The sequence below is a fragment of the Passer domesticus genome, chromosome 34, assembly GCF_036417665.1.
Source record: "Passer domesticus isolate bPasDom1 chromosome 34, bPasDom1.hap1, whole genome shotgun sequence".
NCBI classification, from domain to species: Eukaryota; Metazoa; Chordata; class Aves; order Passeriformes; family Passeridae; genus Passer; species Passer domesticus.
This window is the reverse complement of record NC_087507.1, coordinates 30,001-49,163: the sequence shown is the minus strand read 5'-3', so window position 1 is coordinate 49,163 and position 19,163 is coordinate 30,001. Positions and strand designations below refer to the sequence as shown.

General features: G+C 50.0%; 1 protein-coding gene across 1 annotated transcript in view; it reads left to right on the top strand.

Annotated features, from left to right (window-relative positions):
* Positions 1 to 567: 567 nt before the first annotated feature.
* LOC135288610 (low-density lipoprotein receptor-like) overlaps positions 568 to 19,163 on the top strand; it is a 27,510-nt gene continuing 8,914 nt past the window's right edge. Inside the window, 13 exon segments of the mRNA XM_064401980.1 lie at positions 568 to 895; positions 2,980 to 3,122; positions 3,124 to 3,367; positions 4,299 to 4,459; positions 4,525 to 4,584; positions 5,089 to 5,212; positions 7,286 to 7,408; positions 11,318 to 11,483; positions 13,138 to 13,249; positions 13,925 to 14,046; positions 14,935 to 15,036; positions 15,671 to 15,889; positions 16,451 to 16,455. Of these exon segments, the coding sequence (XP_064258050.1) occupies positions 568 to 895; positions 2,980 to 3,122; positions 3,124 to 3,367; positions 4,299 to 4,459; positions 4,525 to 4,584; positions 5,089 to 5,212; positions 7,286 to 7,408; positions 11,318 to 11,483; positions 13,138 to 13,249; positions 13,925 to 14,046; positions 14,935 to 15,036; positions 15,671 to 15,889; positions 16,451 to 16,455 (1,909 nt within the window).

Below are 19,163 nucleotides of genomic sequence, written 5' to 3'. Positions count from 1 at the left end.
GCCCCGAGCTCCGCCCCCCGCCCGTTAAATGGGGCCCGGCGGGACCCGCGGCCACGGGGACACCGGGGCCAGAACACCGGGAGCCAGAACCGGGGCCAGAACCGGGAACCAGAACCAGAACCGGGATCAGAAACGGGGTCAGAAACGGGATCAGAAACGGCACCGGGAGCGATCGGAACCGGGACCGGGATCGGGAACAGGAGCGACCGGGACCGGGATTAGCACCGGGATCAGAACCGGGACTGGGAGCGATCGGGACCGGGATTAGAACCGGAATTAGAACCGGAACCGGGATCGGGATCAGCACCGGGAGCGGGATAAAACCCGGGATTAGCACCGGGATCGGCACCGGGAGCGATCAGGACCGGGATAAAACCCGGGATAAACACCGGGATTAGCACCGGGAGCGACCGGGACCGGCACCGGAACCGGGAAAAACACCGGGATCGGTCGGGAGCTCCCGGATCGCTCCAAGCCCCGGCTCCGCTCCCGAAGCGCGGCTGGAAAAGCGGGACGGGACCGAAAGCAGAGCCCGGGACCGGCGGAAAAGAACCGGGAACGGCCGGGATGGGACCCGGGACCACCGGGAGGGGACCCGGGACCGCCGGGAGAAGCTCCGGGACCACCGGGAGGGGACCCGGGACCACCGGGAGCGGACCCGGGACCACCGGGAGCAGCTCCGGGACCACCGGGAGCGGACCCGGGACCACCGGGAGCGGACCCGGGACCACCGGGAGCAGCTCCGGGACCACCGGGAGCGGACCCGGGACCACCGGGAGCGGACCCGGGACCACCGGGAGCAGCTCCGGGACCACCGGGAGGGGATTTGGGAGCACCGGGACCACCGGGATCCTCCTGCTCCTCCTGGCAGCGGCGGCGGCGACACCGACCACAGGTGAGGGGGGAGAGGAGCCCCCAAAATCCCCCCCGGGACCCCCAAAATCCCCTCAAAATCCGCCCCAGGACCCCCCAAAATCCCCTTAAATTCACCCCAGGACCCTCAAATTCACTCCGGGACCCCCAAAATCCTTCTCGGGACCCCCAAAATCCGCCCCAGGGTCAGTCCAGGACCCCCAAAATCCTCCCCAGGACACCAAAATCTCCCCCCGGGACCCCCAAAATCGCCCCTTAAACACCCCAGGACCCCCAAAATCCGCCCCAGGACCCCCAAATCCCCCCCAAGAACGCCCAAAATCCCACCCGAGACCCCCAAAATTCTCCCAAAACCCCCAAAAATTCCCCCTCGAACCCCCCAGGACCCCCAAAATCGCCCCAAATCCCCCCCGGGACCCCCAAAATCCGCCCCAGGTCCCCCCCACGTGTCACGGCCCCGCCCCAGCCGCTGCGAGGCCACGCCCACTCAGCCCCACCCGCCCCGGGGAGAACCAATCAGCGCGCGGGGTTCGCCCCGCCCCGCGACGGACGCGGCTCTGATTGGCCGAGCTCAGACTGGCCACCGGAGGGGGCGTGGCTTGGGGCAGCCAATCAGAGCGCGGCGCGCGGGGAGGGCGCGCCCGGGTGGGGCCGGAACGGGGGAAAAAAATCGGAATAAAAACCTCAAAAAATGGGGAAAAAACGCAAAGAAATGGGGAAAAAAGCACAAAAAATGGGAAAAAGGCAAAAAAATGAGGGGGGAAAAGGCAAAAGTGGGAGACGGAAGCAAAAATTTGGGATTAAAATCGGCCCAAAACAGGGAGGAACCGCCCCAAAAGTTGGGGTCAAACTCCGGGATTGGAGCGGAAGTTTCCAAAGGGGGCGGAGCTCTGGAAATGGGGAGAAAAAACAAAAAAATGGGAAAAAAGTAAAAAAATGGGGATAAGATATCTCAAAATGGGGAGAAAAAACAAAAAAAAATGGAGAAAAATATCTAAAAAATGGGGATTAAAACCATAAAAATGGGAAAAATGTCCCGAAATTCAGATTTAGTCAAATTGTATTCAAATTTTATTCAGATTTTGCTCAAATTTATTTCAAATTTTGTTCAGATTTTATTCATATTTTGTTCAGATTTTGTTAAAATTTTATTCCAATTTTATTCCCATTTTATTCAGATTTTTTTCAATCTTTATTCAAATTATATTCAACTTTTATTCCCATTTTATTCAGACTTCATTCAAATTTTATTCAAATTTTAATCAAACTTTAGTCAAATTATTTTCAAATTTTATTCAAATTTTTTCAAATTGTATTCAATTTTATTCAGATTTTTAAAACTTTATTCAAATTGTATTCAAATTGTATTCAAATTTTGTTCAAATTTTATTCCAATTTTATTCCAATTTTGTTCACATTTTTTCAAACTTTGTTCAAATTATATTCAAATTTTTATCAAATTTTATTCTGATTTTATTCAGATTTTATTCACACTATATTCAAATTATATTCAAAATTTCATTAAAATTATTCAAATTTATTCAAATTTTATTCACATTTTATTTAAATTTTATTCAAACTTTATTCAAATTTTATTCAGATCATGTTCATATTTTATTCACATTTTATTCACATTTTGTTCAAATTATATTCAAATTTTATTCCCATTTTATTCAAACTTTAACCAAATTATATTCAAATTTTTATCAAATTTTATTCCGATTTTATTCAAATTTTAGTGAAATTTTATTCAAACTTTATCAAACTATATTCAAATTTTATTCAAAAAATTTATCAAATTTTAATCCGATTTTATTCAGATTTTGTTCTCAACTTTTCTCAAATTTTATTCGAATTTTATTCGAATTTTATTCGAATTTTCTTCAGATTATGTTCATATTTTATTCAAATTTTATTCACATTTTGTTCAAATTATATTCACATTTTATTCAGCTTTATTCAACCTTTATTCAAAATTTAGTCAAATTTATTCAAATTTTATTCAAAATTCGTTCAAATTTTATTCACATTTTGTTTAAATTATATTCAAATTATATTCAAATTATATTCAAATTAAAATTTTTTTCTCTCTCCCCCTTTCCGCAGCCCCCTCCCCGTGCCCCCCCGACCACCTCCAGTGCGGCGACCTCTCGTGCCTGTCGCGACATTTCCAGTGCGACGGGGACCGCGATTGCCCCGACGGCCGCGACGAGCGCGGCTGCGCCCCTCCCCCCGCCGGCCCCTCCCCTCCCCCCCCCGCCCTGCCCCCCCTCCTCGTTCCGCTGTCGCGACAGCAGCTGCGTGCCGCGCCTCTGGCTCTGCGACGGCGAGCGCGACTGTCGCGACGGCGAGGATGAGGAGGGGTGCGCGCCCCGCCCCCCCCAGCCCTGCCCCCCCCTGCAGTTCTCCTGCGGGTCCGGCGAGTGCGTCACCAGGAGGTGGCGCTGCGACGGCAGCCCCGACTGTCGCGACAGCTCCGACGAGCTGGGGTGCCGTGAGTCGGGGGATGGGATATACTGGGAGGGACTGGGAGGGACTGGGAGGGGACTGGGATAAACTGGGATGGACTGGGAGGGGCTGGGAGCAAACTGGGAGGGACTGGGAGGGGACTGGGAGGGACTGGGAGCAAACTGGGATAAACTGGGAGGGGCTGGGAGGGACTGGGAGGGACTGGGAGGGGGTTGGGTCCCCTCTGACCCCGCCCCATTTCCCCTTTAGCCCCGCCCATTCCCATTAGCCCCACCTATTTCTCTTTAGCCCCGCCCATTCCCGCTAGCCCCACCCAATTATCTTTAGCCCCGCCCATTCCCACTAGCCCCACCCATTTATCTTTAGCCCCGCCCATTCCCACTAGCCCCACCCAATTATCTTTAGCCCCGCCCATTCCCACTAGCCCCACCCATTTATCTTTAGCCCCGCCCATTCCCACTAGCCCCACCCATTTCTCTTTAGCCCCGCCCATTCCCATTAGCCCCACCCATTTCCCTTTAGCCCTGCCCATTCCCATTAGCCCCGCCCATTTCTCTTTAGCCCCACCCATTCCCATTAGCCCCACCCATTTATCTTTAGCCCCGCCCATTCCCATCAGCCCCACCCATTTCCCTTCAGCCCCGCCCATTCCCATTTAACCCCACCCATTCCCATTAGCCCCACCCATTCCCCTAGCCCCGCCCATTCCCATTTAACCCCACCCATTCCCATTCAGCCCCACCCATTTCTCTTTAGCCCCACCCATTCCCATTAGCCCCACCCATTTCTCTTTAGCCCCGCCCATTCCCACTAGCCCCACCCATTTCTCTTTAGCCCCGCCCATTCCCACTAGCCCCACCCATTTCTCTTTAGCCCCGCCCATTCCCCTAGCCCTGACTCGGCCCCTGCTCTGACCCCGCCCCTCCCCGCTCTGACCCCGCCCCTCTCCCCGTTAGCCCCGCCCCCGCCGTGCCCCCCCGGGCAGTTCCGCTGCCGGGACCGGCGCTGCATCCCCGCGGAGCGCGCGTGCGACGGGACCCGCGACTGCCGCGAGGGGGACGACGAGGAGGCGTGTCCTGAGGGTGGGGGCGGGGCCGGGGAGGGGCGTGTCCTGAGGGTGGGGGCGGGGCCGGGGAGGGGCGTGTCCTGAAGGTGGGGGCGGGGACGGGGGCGTGTCCTGAGGGTGGGGGCGGGGCCGGGGAGGGGCGTGTCCCGAGGGTGGGGGCGGGGCGTGTCCTGAGGGTGGGGGCGGGGCCGGGGGCGTGTCCCGATGGTGGGGTGGGGCTGGGGAAGGGGCGGGGCCCGGGGCTGAGGGAGGGGCTGGGGGAGGGGCTAAGGGAAGGGCCTGTCCCCAGGGTGGGGGCGGGGCCCGAGGGTGGGGGAGGGGTCTGGGGGGATTTTGGGGGGGACTTGGGGGGATCTGGGGGGATTTGGGGGGTCCTGGGGTTTTTTTGGGGTTTTTTTTTTTTGGGGCGGGTTTGGGGTTTTTTGGGGGGAGTTTTTAGGGGGTCCTGGGGGGAGTTTTTGGGGGTTTTTTTTTTGGGGGGGGAGTTGTTTTTTTTTTGTTTTGTTTTTGTTTTTTTGGGGGGGTTGGTTTTTTTTGGGGGGGGGGTTTGGGGGTATTTTTTTGGGGGGGGGGTTGTTTTTGGTGTTTTTTTTGGGGTATTTTTTTTGGGGGGGGTTGTTTTTTGGGGGGGTCTCTCCCTCCTTGACCCCCCCCTCCCCCCCTTTTCTCCCCCCCCCCAGCCCCGCCCTGCGCCCCCCCCCGCGCGGTTCCGCTGCCGCTCGGGCGAGTGCATCGCGCTGGAGCGCGTGTGCGACGGGCGCCGCCACTGCCGCGACTGGTCCGACGAGCCGCTCAAGGAGTGCGGTGAGCCGGGGGGCGGGACCCCCCCGAAACAGCCAAAAACCCCCCCAAAAAAAAACCCCCAAAAAAATCCCCCCCAAAATGCCCCAAAACAACCCAAAAATGCCCCAAAAAACCCCCCAAAACAACCCAAAAACTGCCCCAAAACAACCCAAAAACAACCCAAAAAAACTAAAATCTGCCCCAAAACCAAACCAAAACTCCCCCCAAAACAACCCCAAACCCCCCAAAAAATACCCCAAACCTGCCCCAAAAAAAACCCAAAAAATACCCAAAAACAACCCCGAAAACAGCCCAAAAAAACCCCCAAAAAATCATCCAAAATAGCCCCAAAACCTGCCCCAAAAACAACCCCAAAAACTGCCCCCAAAACAACCCAAAAAAATCCCAAAAAATCCCTGAAAACTGGCCCAAAAAACAAAAAAAAATACCCCAAAACCAACCCTGAAAACAGCCCAAAAAACCCCCCAAAAATAACCCCAAAACAACCCAAAAACAACCCCAAAAACCCCCCGAAAACAGCCCAAAAAAACCCAAACCCCCAAAAATCCCCCAAACCGCCCCAAAAATACCCCCAAAAACTGCCCCAAAACTCCCCCCAAAACCAGCCCAAAAAACCTCAAAAAATCCCACAAAACTGCCCCAAAACAATCCAAAAAATCCCGAAAATCCCCAAAAACTGCCCCCCAAAAAACCCCCAAAAACTCCCCAAAAACCCCCCAAAAAGAACCCACAAAACCTCCCAAAAAACCCCAAAAACCGCCCCGAAACAACCCAAAACCAGCCCCAAAACTGCCTCAAAAACAACCCCAAAAAGTGCCCAAAACCCCCCCAAAAACAACCCCAAAAAAAAACCCCAAAATCCCCCCAAAATTCCCCCAAAAACCCCCCAAAACTGCCCCCAAACCCTCCCAAAATGTCCCAAAAATCCCCCAAAATCTCCCCAAAAACAACCCCAAAAAGATCCCAAAAATAACACAAAAACCCCCCAAAATCCCCCAAAAAATCCCCCCAAACCCCCCTCACTTCCTCCTTCCCCACCATTTTGGGGTTGAGATTTTGGGATTTCGGGATTTTTGGAGTTTTAGATTTGGGGATTTTTGGGATTTCTGGTTTTTGGGAATTTGGGGCTTTGGGATTTTTGTGATTTTTATGATTTCCGATTTTTGTGATTTTTGATTTTGGGGATTTTTGGGTTGGAATTTTGGGATTTTTGGGATTTTTTGGGCTGAGGATTTGGAGGTTTTGGGATTTTTTGGAGTCTGGGCTTTTGGGATTTTGTGATTTTTTTTGGCTTTTGGGGTTGGAATTTTGAGATTTTTGGGATTTTTGCGGTGGGGATTTGGGGATTTTGGCATTTTTGGAGTCTGGGTTTTTGGGATTTGGGGATTTTTATGATTTTTATGATTTCTGGTTTTTGGGATTTTTCGCTTTTGGGGTTTTTGTGATTTTTGTGATTTTGGGGGTGGAATTTTGTGATTTTTTGAATTTTTGCGGTGGGGATTTGGGTTTTTTTTGTGATTTTTTTTGGGATTTTGGCATTTTTGGGGTCTGGGCTTTTGGAATTTGGGGAATTTTGGGGAATTTTTGTAATTTTTTGGTGATTTTCCCCCCCAGGAGTGACCGAGTGCCTGCAGGGGGCTGGGGGCTGCTCCCACGGCTGCCGGGACCCCCAAAATCCCCCCAAAAACCCCAAAATCCCCCAAAACTTCCCCACCTCCTCCTCCCTGAGATTTTGGAGGTTGAGATTTTGGGATTTTGGGATTTTTGGAGTTTTAGATTTGGGGATTTTTGGGATTTCTGGTTTTTGGGATTTCTGGGTTTTAGGATTTCTGGTTTTTGGGTTTTGGGGCTTTTGGGGTTTTGTGATTTTGGGATTTTTGGGATTTCTGATTTTTATGATTTCTGATTTTTCTGATTTTGGGATTGGAATTTTGAGATTTTTGGAATTTTTGCGGTGGGGATTTGGGTTTTTTTGGGATTTTTTTTGGGATTTTGGCATTTTTGGGGTCTGGGCTTTTGGGATTTGGGGAATTTTGGGGAATTTTTGTAATTTTTTGGTGATTTCTCCCCCAGGAGTGAACGAGTGCCTGCAGGGGGCTGGGGGCTGCTCCCACGGCTGCCGGGACCTCCCGGTGGGCTTCGAGTGCCGCTGCCCCCCCGGGCTGGGGCTGGGCCCCGACAACCGCACCTGCCACGGTGGGTGACCCCAAAACACCCTGAAATCACCCAAAATACCCTCAAAGGGAAAAAACAGCAGAAATCCCCCAAAATCCCCAAAAATCCCCCAAAAATCCCCTCAAAATCGCCTCAAAATCCCCAAAAATCCCCTCAAAATCGCCTCAAAACCGGGCAGAAATGGCCCAAAATATATAAAAATATCCTAAAATAACCCAAAATATTCTGAAAGGGAAAAAACAGCAGAAATCCCCCAAAATCCCCAAAAATCCCCCCAAAATCCCATCAAAATCGCCTCAAAATCGCCTCAAAATCCCCAAAAATCCCCCAAAATCGCCTCAAAATCCCCAAAAATCTCCCCAAAATCCCCAAAAATCCCCCCAAAATCCCATCAAAATCGCCTCAAAATCGCCTCAAAATCCCCAAAAATCCCCCAAAATCGCCTCAAAATCCCCAAAAATCTCCCCCAAAATCCCCAAAAATCCCCTCAAAACTGGCCAGAAATGGCCCAAAATATACAAAAATATCCTAAAATGACCCAAAATACCCTAAAAGGGAAAAAACAGCAGAAATCCCCCAAAAATCCCCAAAAATCCCCTCAAAATCGCCTCAAAACCGGGCAGAAATGGCCCAAAATTTATAAAAATATCCTACAATAACCCAAAATGTCATAAAAGGGAAAAAAATAGCAACAATCCCCCAAAAATCACCTCAAAATCCCCAAAAATCCTCTCAAAACCGGCCAGAAATGGCCCAAAATATACAAAAATATCCTAAAATAACCCAAAATACCCTAAAAGGGAAAAAAAACCAGCAAAAATGCCCCAAAAATCCCCAAAAATCCCCCAAAAATCCCCTCAAAATCGCCTCAAAATCCCCCAAAATCCCCTCAAAATCGCCTCAAAACCGGGCAGAAATGGCCCAAAATATATAAAAATACCCTAAAATAACCCAAAATATTCTAAAAGGGAATAAACAGCAGAAATCACCAAAAATCCCCCAAAAATCCCCCCAAAATCCCATCAAAATCGCCTCAAAATCGCCTCAAAATCCCCAAAAAATCCCCTCAAAATCCCCAAAAATCCCCTCAAAATCCCCAAAAATCGCCTCAAAACTGGCCAGAAAAAGCCCAAAATATACAAAAAATCCTAAAATAACCCAAAATACCCTAAAAGGGGAAAAACAGCAAAAATCCCCTCAAAATCCCCAAAAATCGCCTCAAAATCCCCTCAAAATCCCCTCAAAATCCCCTCAAAATCCCCAAAAATCCCCCCAAAATCCCCTCAAAATGCCCAAAAATCCCCTCAAAACTGGCCAGAAATGGCCCAAAATATACAAAAATATCCTAAAATAACCCAAAATATCCTAAAAGGGAAAAAACAGCAAAAATCCCAAAAAATCCCCTCAAAATCCCCTCAAAATCCCCTCAAAATCCCTAAAAATCCCCCCAAAATCCCCAAAAATCCCCTCAAAACCAGCCAGAAATGGCCCAAAATTTATAAAAATATCCTAAAATAACCCAAAATATTCTAAAAAGGAATAAACAGCAGAAATCCCCCAAAAATCCCCTAAAATCCCCCAAAAATCGCCTCAAAATCGCCTCAAAATCCCCAAAAATCCCCTCAAAATCGCCTCAAAATCAGGCAGAAATGGCCCAAAATATATAAAAATACCCTAAAATAACCCCAAATATTCTAAAAGGGAATAAACAGCAGAAATCACCCAAAAATCCCCAAAAATCCCCCAAAAATCCCCAAAAATCCCCCAAAAATCCCCTCAAAATCCCCTCAAAATCCCCAAAATCCCCTCAAAATCGCCTCAAAACCAGCCAGAAATAGCACAAAATATACAAAAATATCCTACAATAACCCAAAATACCCTAAAAGGGAAAAAATAGCAAAAATCCCAAAAAAATCACCTCAAAATGCCCAAAAATCCCCTCAAAATCGCCTCAAAAGTGGGCAGAAAAGGCCCAAAATATACAAAAAATCCTAAAATAACCCAAAATACCCTAAAAGGGAAAAAAAACCAGCAAAAATGCCCCAAAAATCCCCCAAAATCCCCTCAAAACTGGCCAGAAATAGCCCAAAATATACAAAAATACCCTAAAATAACCCAAAATATCCTAAAAGGGAAAAAACAGCAGAAATCCCCCAAAAATTCCCCCCAAAAATCCCCTCAAAATCGCCTCAAAACCGGGCAGAAATGGCCCAAAATATACAAAAATAGCCTAAAATAACCCAAAATATCCTAAAAGGGAAAAAACAGCAGAAATCACCCAAAATCCCCAAAAATCCCCCCAAAAATCCCCTCAAAATCCCCTCAAAACCAGCCAGAAATGGACCAAAATATACAAAAATATCCTAAAATAACCCAAAATACCCTAAAAGGGAAAAAACAGCAAAAATCCCAAAAAAATCACCTCAAAATCCCCCAAAATCCCCTCAAAATCCCCAAAAATCCCCCAAAATCCCCTCAAAACTGGCCAGAAATGGCCCAAAATATACAAAAATATCCTAAAATAACCCAAAATAACTCCAAAAATATCTCCAAATACACCCTCAAATTATACAAAAAAATCCCCAAAAATATCCCCCAAAATCCCCTCAAAACCAGCCAGAAATGGCCCAAAATATACAAAAATACGGCCAAAATGACCCAAAAATAGCCCAAAATACCCCAAAAAAATGCCCCCAAATACACCTGCAAATTATACAAAAATATCCCCTAAAATATCCCCCAAAATCCCCAAAAATCCCCTCAAAATCGCCTCAAAACTGGCCAGAAACGGCCCAAAATATACAAAAATATGGCCCAAAATGACCCAAAAATAACCCAAAATAACCCCATAAAATATCCCCAAAAATAGCCCCCAAATCCCCCAAAATCCCCCCAAAACCAGCCAGAAATGGCCCAAAATGTGGGAGTTTGGGGTAATTTTGGGTGGATTTGGGGTGATTTTTATGTGATTTTGGGGTGACTTTGTCTGATTTTTATGATTTTTATGTGATTTTGTGTGATTTTTATGTAATTTTCACAGATTTTGTCTGATTTTGGGGTGATTTTCAGGGATTTTGATGTGATTTTCTCTGATTTTGGGACATTTTGGGTGATTTTATCAGATTTCAGGATATTTTGGGGGATTTTGGGTTATTTTCTCTAATTTTAGGATTTTTGGGGTGATTTGGGGATATTTTGGGTAATTTAGGGGTGATTTTAAGGGATTTTGGGTGATTTGCAGGTGATTTTGTGGGATTTTGGGTTATTTTCTCTGCTTTTGGGTGTTTTTGAGGTAATTTTGTTGGATTTTGTGTTATTTTCTCTGCTTTTGGGGTGGTTTTGGGGTGATTTTGTTGGATTTTGGGTTATTTTCTCTGGTTTTGGGGTGATTTTGGGGGTGATTTTGTGGGATTTTGGGGTTATTTTTTCTGATTTTTGGTCATTTTATCTGATTTTGGGGTGATTTTGGGTTATTTTCTCTGCTTTTGGGGTGATTTTGGGTTATTTTCTCTGATTTTGGGATGATTTTGGGGTGATTTTGTGATGATTTTGGGGTGATTTTGGGTCATTTTCTCTGCTTTTGGGTGTTTTTGGGGTGATTTTGTGGGATTTTGGGGTTATTTTGCGGGATTTTGGGATGATTTTGGGGTGATTTTGTGGGATTTTGGGATGGTTTTGGGGTGATTTAGTGGGATTTTGGGGTGATTTTGGGGTGGTTTTGTGGGATTTTGGGGTGATTTTGTGGGATTTTGGGGTGGTTTTGGGGTGATTTAGTGGGATTTTGGGGTGATTTTGTGATGATTTTGGGGTGATTTTGCGGGATTTTGGGGTGGTTTTGGGGTGGTTTTGTGGGATTTTGGGGTGGTTTTGTGGGATTTTGGGGTGATTTTATCTGATTTTGGGGTCTCCCACCCCCTGTGTGCCCCCCAGGCCCCCCCGGGACCCTCCTGGTGGGGACCCGGCACCAGCTCCTGGCCCTGGGGGGTCCCGAGCCCCAAATCCTGCGGGGGTCCCTGAAGCACGCGGCCGCGCTGGAGGCGCACGTCGAGGGGGGGTCCCTGTTCTGGGGGGACCCCAGCGAGGGCCGGATCTACAGGTGAGGGACCCCTCCCCAAATTCCTGTGAGAGCCCCCCCAAATATCTGCATAGCACCCCAAAAAATCCCACCCTGAGACCCCAAAAACCCCCCAAAAATGCCCCCAAAACCCCTCTGGCAACCCCAAATCCTTCCCAAAGACCCCCAGAAACCCAAATCCCCCCAGGACCCCCCTGGGACCCCCAAAATCCCCAACTTGAGACCCCCCAAATCCCCCCCAAAATCCCCCCCAAATCCCCCCCTGGGACCCCCAAAATCCCCCCCAAAATCCCCCCCAAATCCCCCCCAGGGACCCCCAAAATCCCCACCCTGAGACCCCCCAAATCCCCCCCAAAATCCCCCCCAGGGACCCCCAAATCCTGCGGGGGTCCCTCAAGCACATCGAGGGGGGGTCCCTGTTCTGGGGGGACCCCAGCGAGGGCCGGATCTACAGGTGAGGGACCCCTCCCCAAATTCCCAGGGACCCCCCCCCGAAAATATCCCCCTAAGACCCCCAAATTCCTCCCCAAAATCCCCCCCAAAATCCTCCCCAGTGACCCCAAATCCCCCTGGGACCCCTCCCAAAATCCCCACGAGAATCCAAAAACCCCTGGGACCCCCAAATCCCTCCCTGAGACCCCCAAATTCTCCCCAAAATCCCCCTGGGACCCCCCCCCCCCAAAATACCCCTGGGACCCCTAAATCCACCCTGGGACTCCAAGACCCCCAAAATCCCCCCTGAGACCCCCAAATCCCCCCCAAAATTCCCCCCAAATCCCCCCCAGGGACCCCCAAATCCCCCCCAAACCCCCCCAAACCCTCCCAGTCCCCCCAAATCCCCTCCCAGTCCATCCCAGTCCCTCCCAGTCCCTCCCAGTCCCCCCAAACCCCCCCAAACCCCTCCCAGTCCCTCCCAGTCCATCCCAGTCCCTCCCAGTATAACCCAGTCTCCCCCAGAGCCCCCCTGGCCTCGGGCCCGGCCGTGCCGCTGGCGCTGACCCCCGGGATGGCCCTGGACTGGACCCGGCCCAGTATAAACCAGTATAGACCAGTATAACCCAGTATAACCCAGTATAAACCAGTATAAATCAGTATAACCCAGTATAGACCAGTATGACCCAGTATAGACCAGTATAAACCAGTATGACCCAGTGTGACCCAGTATAAACCAGTATGACCCAGTATAACCCAGTATAACCCAGTATGACCCAGTATAAACCAGTGTGACCCAGTAGGACCCAGTGTGACCCAGTATAGACCAGTATAACCCAGTATGACCCAGTATAACCCAGTATAAACCAGTATGACCCAGTATAGACCCAGTATAACCCAGTACGACCCAGTATGACCCAGTATAGACCAGTATAACCCAGTATAGACCAGTATGACCCAGTATAGACCAGTATGACCCAGTATAAACCAGTGTGACCCAGTATGAACCAGTATAACCCAGTATAACCCAGTATAGACCAGTATGACCCAGTATAAACCAGTGTGACCCAGTAGGACCCAATATGACCCAGTGTGACCCAGTATGACCCAGTATAAACCAGTCTTGGCCAAACCCCCCCAAACCCCTCCCAGTCCATCCCAGTCCATCCCAGTCCCCCCAAATCCCCCCCAACCCCCTCCCAGTCCCTCCCAGTCCCTCCCAGTATAACCCAGTCTCCCCCAGAGCCCCGCTGGCCTCGGGCCCGGCCGTGCCGCTGGCGCTGCGCCCCGGCCCGGGCGCTCCGGCCGGGCTGGCCCTGGACTGGACCCGGCCCAGTATAAACCAGTACAGACCAGTATAAACCAGTATAGACCAGTATGACCCAGTATAAACCAGTGTGACCCAGTATAGACCAGTATAACCCAGTATAGACCAGTTTGACCCAGTATAGACCAGTATGACCCAGTATGACCCAGTGTGACCCAGTATAGACCAGTATGACCCAGTATAAACCAGTATAGACCAGTATAACCCAGTATGACCCAGTATAAACCAGTATAGACCAGTATAAACCAGTATGACCCAGTGTGACCCAGTATAGACCAGTATGACCCAGTATAAACCAGTATGACCCAGTATAAACCAGTATGACCCGGTATAACCCAGTATGACCCAGTATGACCCAGTATAGACCAGTGTGACCCAGTATAGACCAGTATGACCCAGTATAAACCAGTGTGACCCAGTAGGACCCAATATGACCCAGTATAAACCAGTGTGACCCAGTATAGACCAGTATAACCCAGTATAACCCAGTATGACCCAGTATAAACCAGTGTGACCCAGTATGACCCAGTATAGACCAGTATAACCCAGTATGACCCAGTATAAACCAGTCTTGGCCAAACCCCCCCGAAACCCCTCCCAGTCCCTCCCAGTCCATCCCAGTCCCCCCTAAACCACCCCAAATCCCCTCCAACCCCCTCCCAGTCCCTTCCAGTCCCTCCCAGTCCCTCCCAGTCCCTCCCAGTATAACCCAGTCTCCCCCAGAGCCCCGCTGGCCTCGGGCCCGGCCGTGCCGCTGGCGCTGAGCCCCGGCCCGGGCGCTCCGGCCGGGCTGGCCCTGGACTGGACCCGGCCCAGTATAAACCAGTATAGACCAGTATGACCCAGTATGACCCAGTATAAACCAGTGTGACCCAGTATAGACCAGTATAAACCAGTATGACCCAGTGTGACCCAGTATAAACCAGTATGACCCAGTATAACCCAGTATAACCCAGTATGACCCAGTATAAACCAGTGTGACCCAGTAGGACCCAGTATAGACCAGTATAAACCAGTATGACCCAGTGTGACCCAGTATAGACCAGTATAACCCAGTATGACCCAGTATGACCCAGTATAGACCAGTATGACCCAGTATGACCCAGTATAACCCAGTATATCCCAGTATATCCCAGTATAACCCAGTATAACCCAGTATGACCCAGTATGACCCAGTATGACCCAGTGTGACCCAGTATAACCCAGTATAACCCAGTATAGACCAGTATGACCCAGTATAGACCAGTACGACCCAGTATGAACCAGTATGAACCAGTACGACCCAGTATGAACCAGTATGAACCAGTATGACCCAGTATGAACCAGTATGACCCGGTATGACCCAGTGTGACCCAGTATAACCCAGTATGACCCAGTATGACCCAGTATGACCCAGTGTGACCCAGTATAGACCAGTATAAACCAGTATGACCCAGTATAGACCAGTATGACCCGGTATAAACCAGTATGACCCGGTATAAACCAGTATGACCCAGTATAACCCAGTCCTCCCCAAACCCCCCCCGAAACCCCTCCCAGTCCATCCCAGTCCCCCCAAATCCCCCCCAAATCCCCCCCAAACCCCTCCCAGTCCCTTCCAGTCCATCCCAGTCCCCCCAAATCCCCTCCAAATCCCCCCCAAACCCCTCCCAGTCCATCCCAATCCCTCCCAGTCCCTCCCAGTCCCTCCCAGTATAACCCAGTCTCCCCCAGAGCCCCCCTGGCCTCGGGCCCGGCCGTGCCGCTGGCGCTGCGCCCCGGCCCGGGCGCTCCGGCCGGGCTGGCCCTGGACTGGACCCGGCCCAGTATAAACCAGTACAGACCAGTATAAACCAGTATAGATCAGTATAGCTCAGTATGACCCAGTATAACACAGTATAAACCAGTGTGACCCAGTATGACCCAGTATGACCCAGTGTGACCCAGTATAACCCAGTATAACCCAGTATAGACCAGTACGACCCAGTATGACCCAGTATAGACCAGTATAACCCAGTATAGACCAGTATGACCCAGTATAAACCAGTGTGACCCAGTAGGACCCAATATGACCCAGTATAAACCAGTATGACCCAGTGTGACCCAGTATAGACCAGTATAACCCAGTATGACCCAGTATAACCCAGTATAAACCAGTATGACCCAGTATAGACCAGTATAACCCAGTATGACCCAGTATGACCCAGTGTGACCCAGTATAGACCAGTATAAACCAGTATGACCCAGTATGACCCAGTGTGACCCAGTATAGACCAGTATAAACCAGTATGACCCAGTATAGACCAGTATGACCCGGTATAAACCAGTATGACCCAGTATGAACCAGTCTTGGCCAAACCCCCCCCAAACCCCTCCCAGTCCCTCCCAGTCCATCCCAGTCCCCCCAAATCCCCTCCAACCCCCTCCCAGTCCCTCCCAGTCCCTCCCAGTATAACCCAGTCTCCCCCAGAGCCCCGCTGGCCTCGGGCCCGGCCGTGCCGCTGGCGCTGCGCCCCGGCCCGGGCGCTCCGGCCGGGCTGGCCCTGGACTGGACCCACGGGCTGCTCTACTGGAGCGAGCCCAACGGCGGCCGCGTGGCCGTGGGCCGGCCCGGGGGCTCCCGGCACCGCACCCTGCACTGGGACCCCCAGAGCCGGCCCTGGGCCCTCGCCGTGGACCCCCAGAATGGGTAGGGGGACCCCCGGAGTGGGGAGGGGGGCGTTGGCATGGGGGGTGATACACAAAATGCACAAAAATAGCCCCAAAATCCATAAAAACTGCCTTAAAATGCACAAAAATGGCCCAAAAATGCACAAAAATAGCCCAAAAGTAGTCCCAAAATGGCCCCAAAATAGCCCTGAAATAACCCCAAAAGAGCCCCAAAATAGCCCCAAAATACACAAAAATAGCCCCAAAATGGCCACAAATTAGCCCCAAAATAACACAAAAATAGCCCCAAATTAGCCCTAAAAGAGCCCCAAAACAGGCCCAAAATACACAAAAATAGCCCCAAAATAACCCCTAAATAGCCCCAAAATGGCCCCAAAATACCTGAAAACTGCCCCAAAATAACTCCAAAATATTCCCAAAATAACCCCAAAATAACCAAAACAGCCCAAAGAGCCCCAAAAATCCCCGGACTGAGCCCAACGGCGGCCGCGTGGCCGTGGGCCGGCCCGGGGGCTCCCGGCACCGCACCCTGCACTGGGACCCCCAGAGCCGGCCCTGGGCCCTCGCCGTGGACCCCCAGAATGGGTAGGGGGACCCCCGGAGTGGGGAGGGGGGCGTTGGCATGGGGGGGTGATACACAAAATACCCCAAAAATAGACCCAAAATCCATGAAAACTGCCTTAAAATGCACAAAAATGGCCCAAAAATGCACAAAAATAGCCCAAAAGTAGTCCCAAAATGCCCCCAAAATAGCCCTGAAATAACCCCAAAAGAGCCCCAAATAAGCCCCAAAATAACCCCTAAATAGCCCCAAAATGGCCCCAAAATACCTGAAAACTGCCCCAAAATAACTCCAAAATATTCCCAAAATAACCCCAAAATAACCAAAACAGCCCAAAGAGCCCCAAAAATCCCCGGACTGAGCCCAACGGCGGCCGCGTGGCCGTGGGCCGGCCCGGGGGCTCCCGGCACCGCACCCTGCACTGGGACCCCCAGAGCCGGCCCTGGGCCCTCGCCGTGGACCCCCAGAATGGGTAGGGGGACCCCCGGAGTGGGGAGGGGGGCGTTGGCATGGGGGGGTGATACACAAAATACCCCAAAAATAGACCCAAAATCCATGAAAACTGCCTTAAAATGCACAAAAATGGCCCAAAAATGCACAAAAATAGCCCAAAAGTAGTCCCAAAATGCCCCCAAAATAGCCCTGAAATAACCCCAAAAGAGCCCCAAATAAGCCCCAAAATACACAAAAATAGCCCCAAAATGGCCACAAATTAGCCCCAAAATAACACAAAAATAGCCCCAAATTAGCCCTAAAAGAGCCCCAAAACAGGCCCAAAATACACAAAAATAGCCCCAAAATAACCCCTAAATAGCCCCAAAATGGCCCCAAAATACCTGAAAACAGCCCCAAAATATCCCCAAAATAGCCAAAACCCCCCAAACAGCCCCAAAATCCCCGGAGCGAGCCCAACCCACCCTGCACTGGGACCCCCAGAGCCGGCCCTGGGCCCTCGTGGGGGACCCCCAGAATGGGTAGGGGGGCGTTGGCATGGGGGGTGATAGCCAAAATGCAGAAAAATAGCCCCAAAATCCATGAAAACTGCCTTAAAATGCACAAAAATAGGCCCAAAATACCCTCAAAATATCCCAAATATAACCCCAAAATAGCCCCCAAATAGCTCAAAAATAGTCCCGAAATAGCCCCAAAATAACCCCAAAATAGCCACAAAATAGCCACAAATTAGACCCAAAATAGCCTCAAAATAACCTCAAAATAGCCCCAAAATTACACAAAAATAGCCCCAAAATAACTCCAAATGAACCCCAAAATATCCCCAAATTAGCCCTGAAATAGCCCCAAAAGAGCCTAAAATAACCCTAAATTAACCCAAAAGAGTCACAAAATACCTGAAAACTGCCCCAAAATAACAAAAATACTCCCAAAGTACTCCCAAAATATTCCAAAAATAACCAAAATCCCCCAAACAGCCCCAAAATCCCCAGAGCGAGGCCCAACCCACCTTGCACTGGGGACCCCCAGAGCCGGCCCTGGGCCCTCGCCGTGGACCCCCAGAATGGGGAGGGGGGGCGTTGGCATGGGGGGTGATACACAAAAATACCCCAAAAATAACCCCAAACCCACCAAAAATAGCCCCAAAATACTCAAAAATAGCCCTAAAATGCACAAAAATAGCCCAAAAATAGTCCCCAAATGGCCCCAGAATAGCCCCAAAAGAGTCCCAAAATAGCCCTGAAATAACCCCAAAAGAGCCCCAAAATATACAAAAATAGACCAGAATTACGCCAAAAAAGCCACAAATTAGCCCCAAAATAACTCCAAATTAACCCCAAAATAGCCACAAAATTGCCACAAAATGTCCCCACAGTAATCCCAAAATCCCTCAAAATATGTCCAAAAATAGCCCCAAAATAACCCCAAAAGAGCCACAAAATAGCCCTGAAATTGCCAAAAATAACACAAAAATAGCCACAAAATAACCCCAAAACAGCCCCAAAATAGCCTGAAATAGCCCCAAAATAGCCACAAAATTGCCGCAAAAGACCCCCAAAATAGTCCCAAATTAGCCATGAAATAGCCCCAAAATAGCCCTGAAATAACCCCAAAACATCTCCAAAATAGCCCCAAAATAACCCCAAAAAGGCCACAAAATAACACAAAAATAGCCCCAAAATAACTCCAAATTAACCCCAAAATAGCCCCAAAATACACAAAAATAGCCCCAAATTAGCCTTGAAATAGTCCATAATAGCCCCAAAAGAGCCCTAAAATAACCTCAAATTAATCCCAAAAGAGCCCCACAATAACCCCAAAATAGCCCCGAAATATCCCCAAAATAACAAAAAATAACCCCAAAATAGCCCCAAAATAACCCAAAAGCCACAAAACCAGCCCTAAAATGCGCAAAATCAGCCCAAAATTAGCCCCAAAATACCCCCAAATACTCAAAAAAGACCTGAAATAACCAAAATCCCCCCAAAATTGCCACCAAAATACCTGAAAATAGCCCCAAAAGATCCAAAAATAGCCCCAAAACAGGGGCTGGGGGGGGGGGGTCTTGGAGGGGTTGGGGGATTTTGGGTGGTCCTTGGGGGGGATTTGGGGGAGTCCTGGGGGGTCTTGTGGGGTCCCTGGGGGTCCTGGGTGGTCTTGGGGGGGTCCTGAGGGGTTTTGGGGGTCCTTGAGGGGGTTTTGGGGGGTCCTGGGTGCATTTTGGGGGCAGTCCTTGGGGGGATCCTGGGGGGTTTTGGGGGGTCTTGGGAGTCCTGGG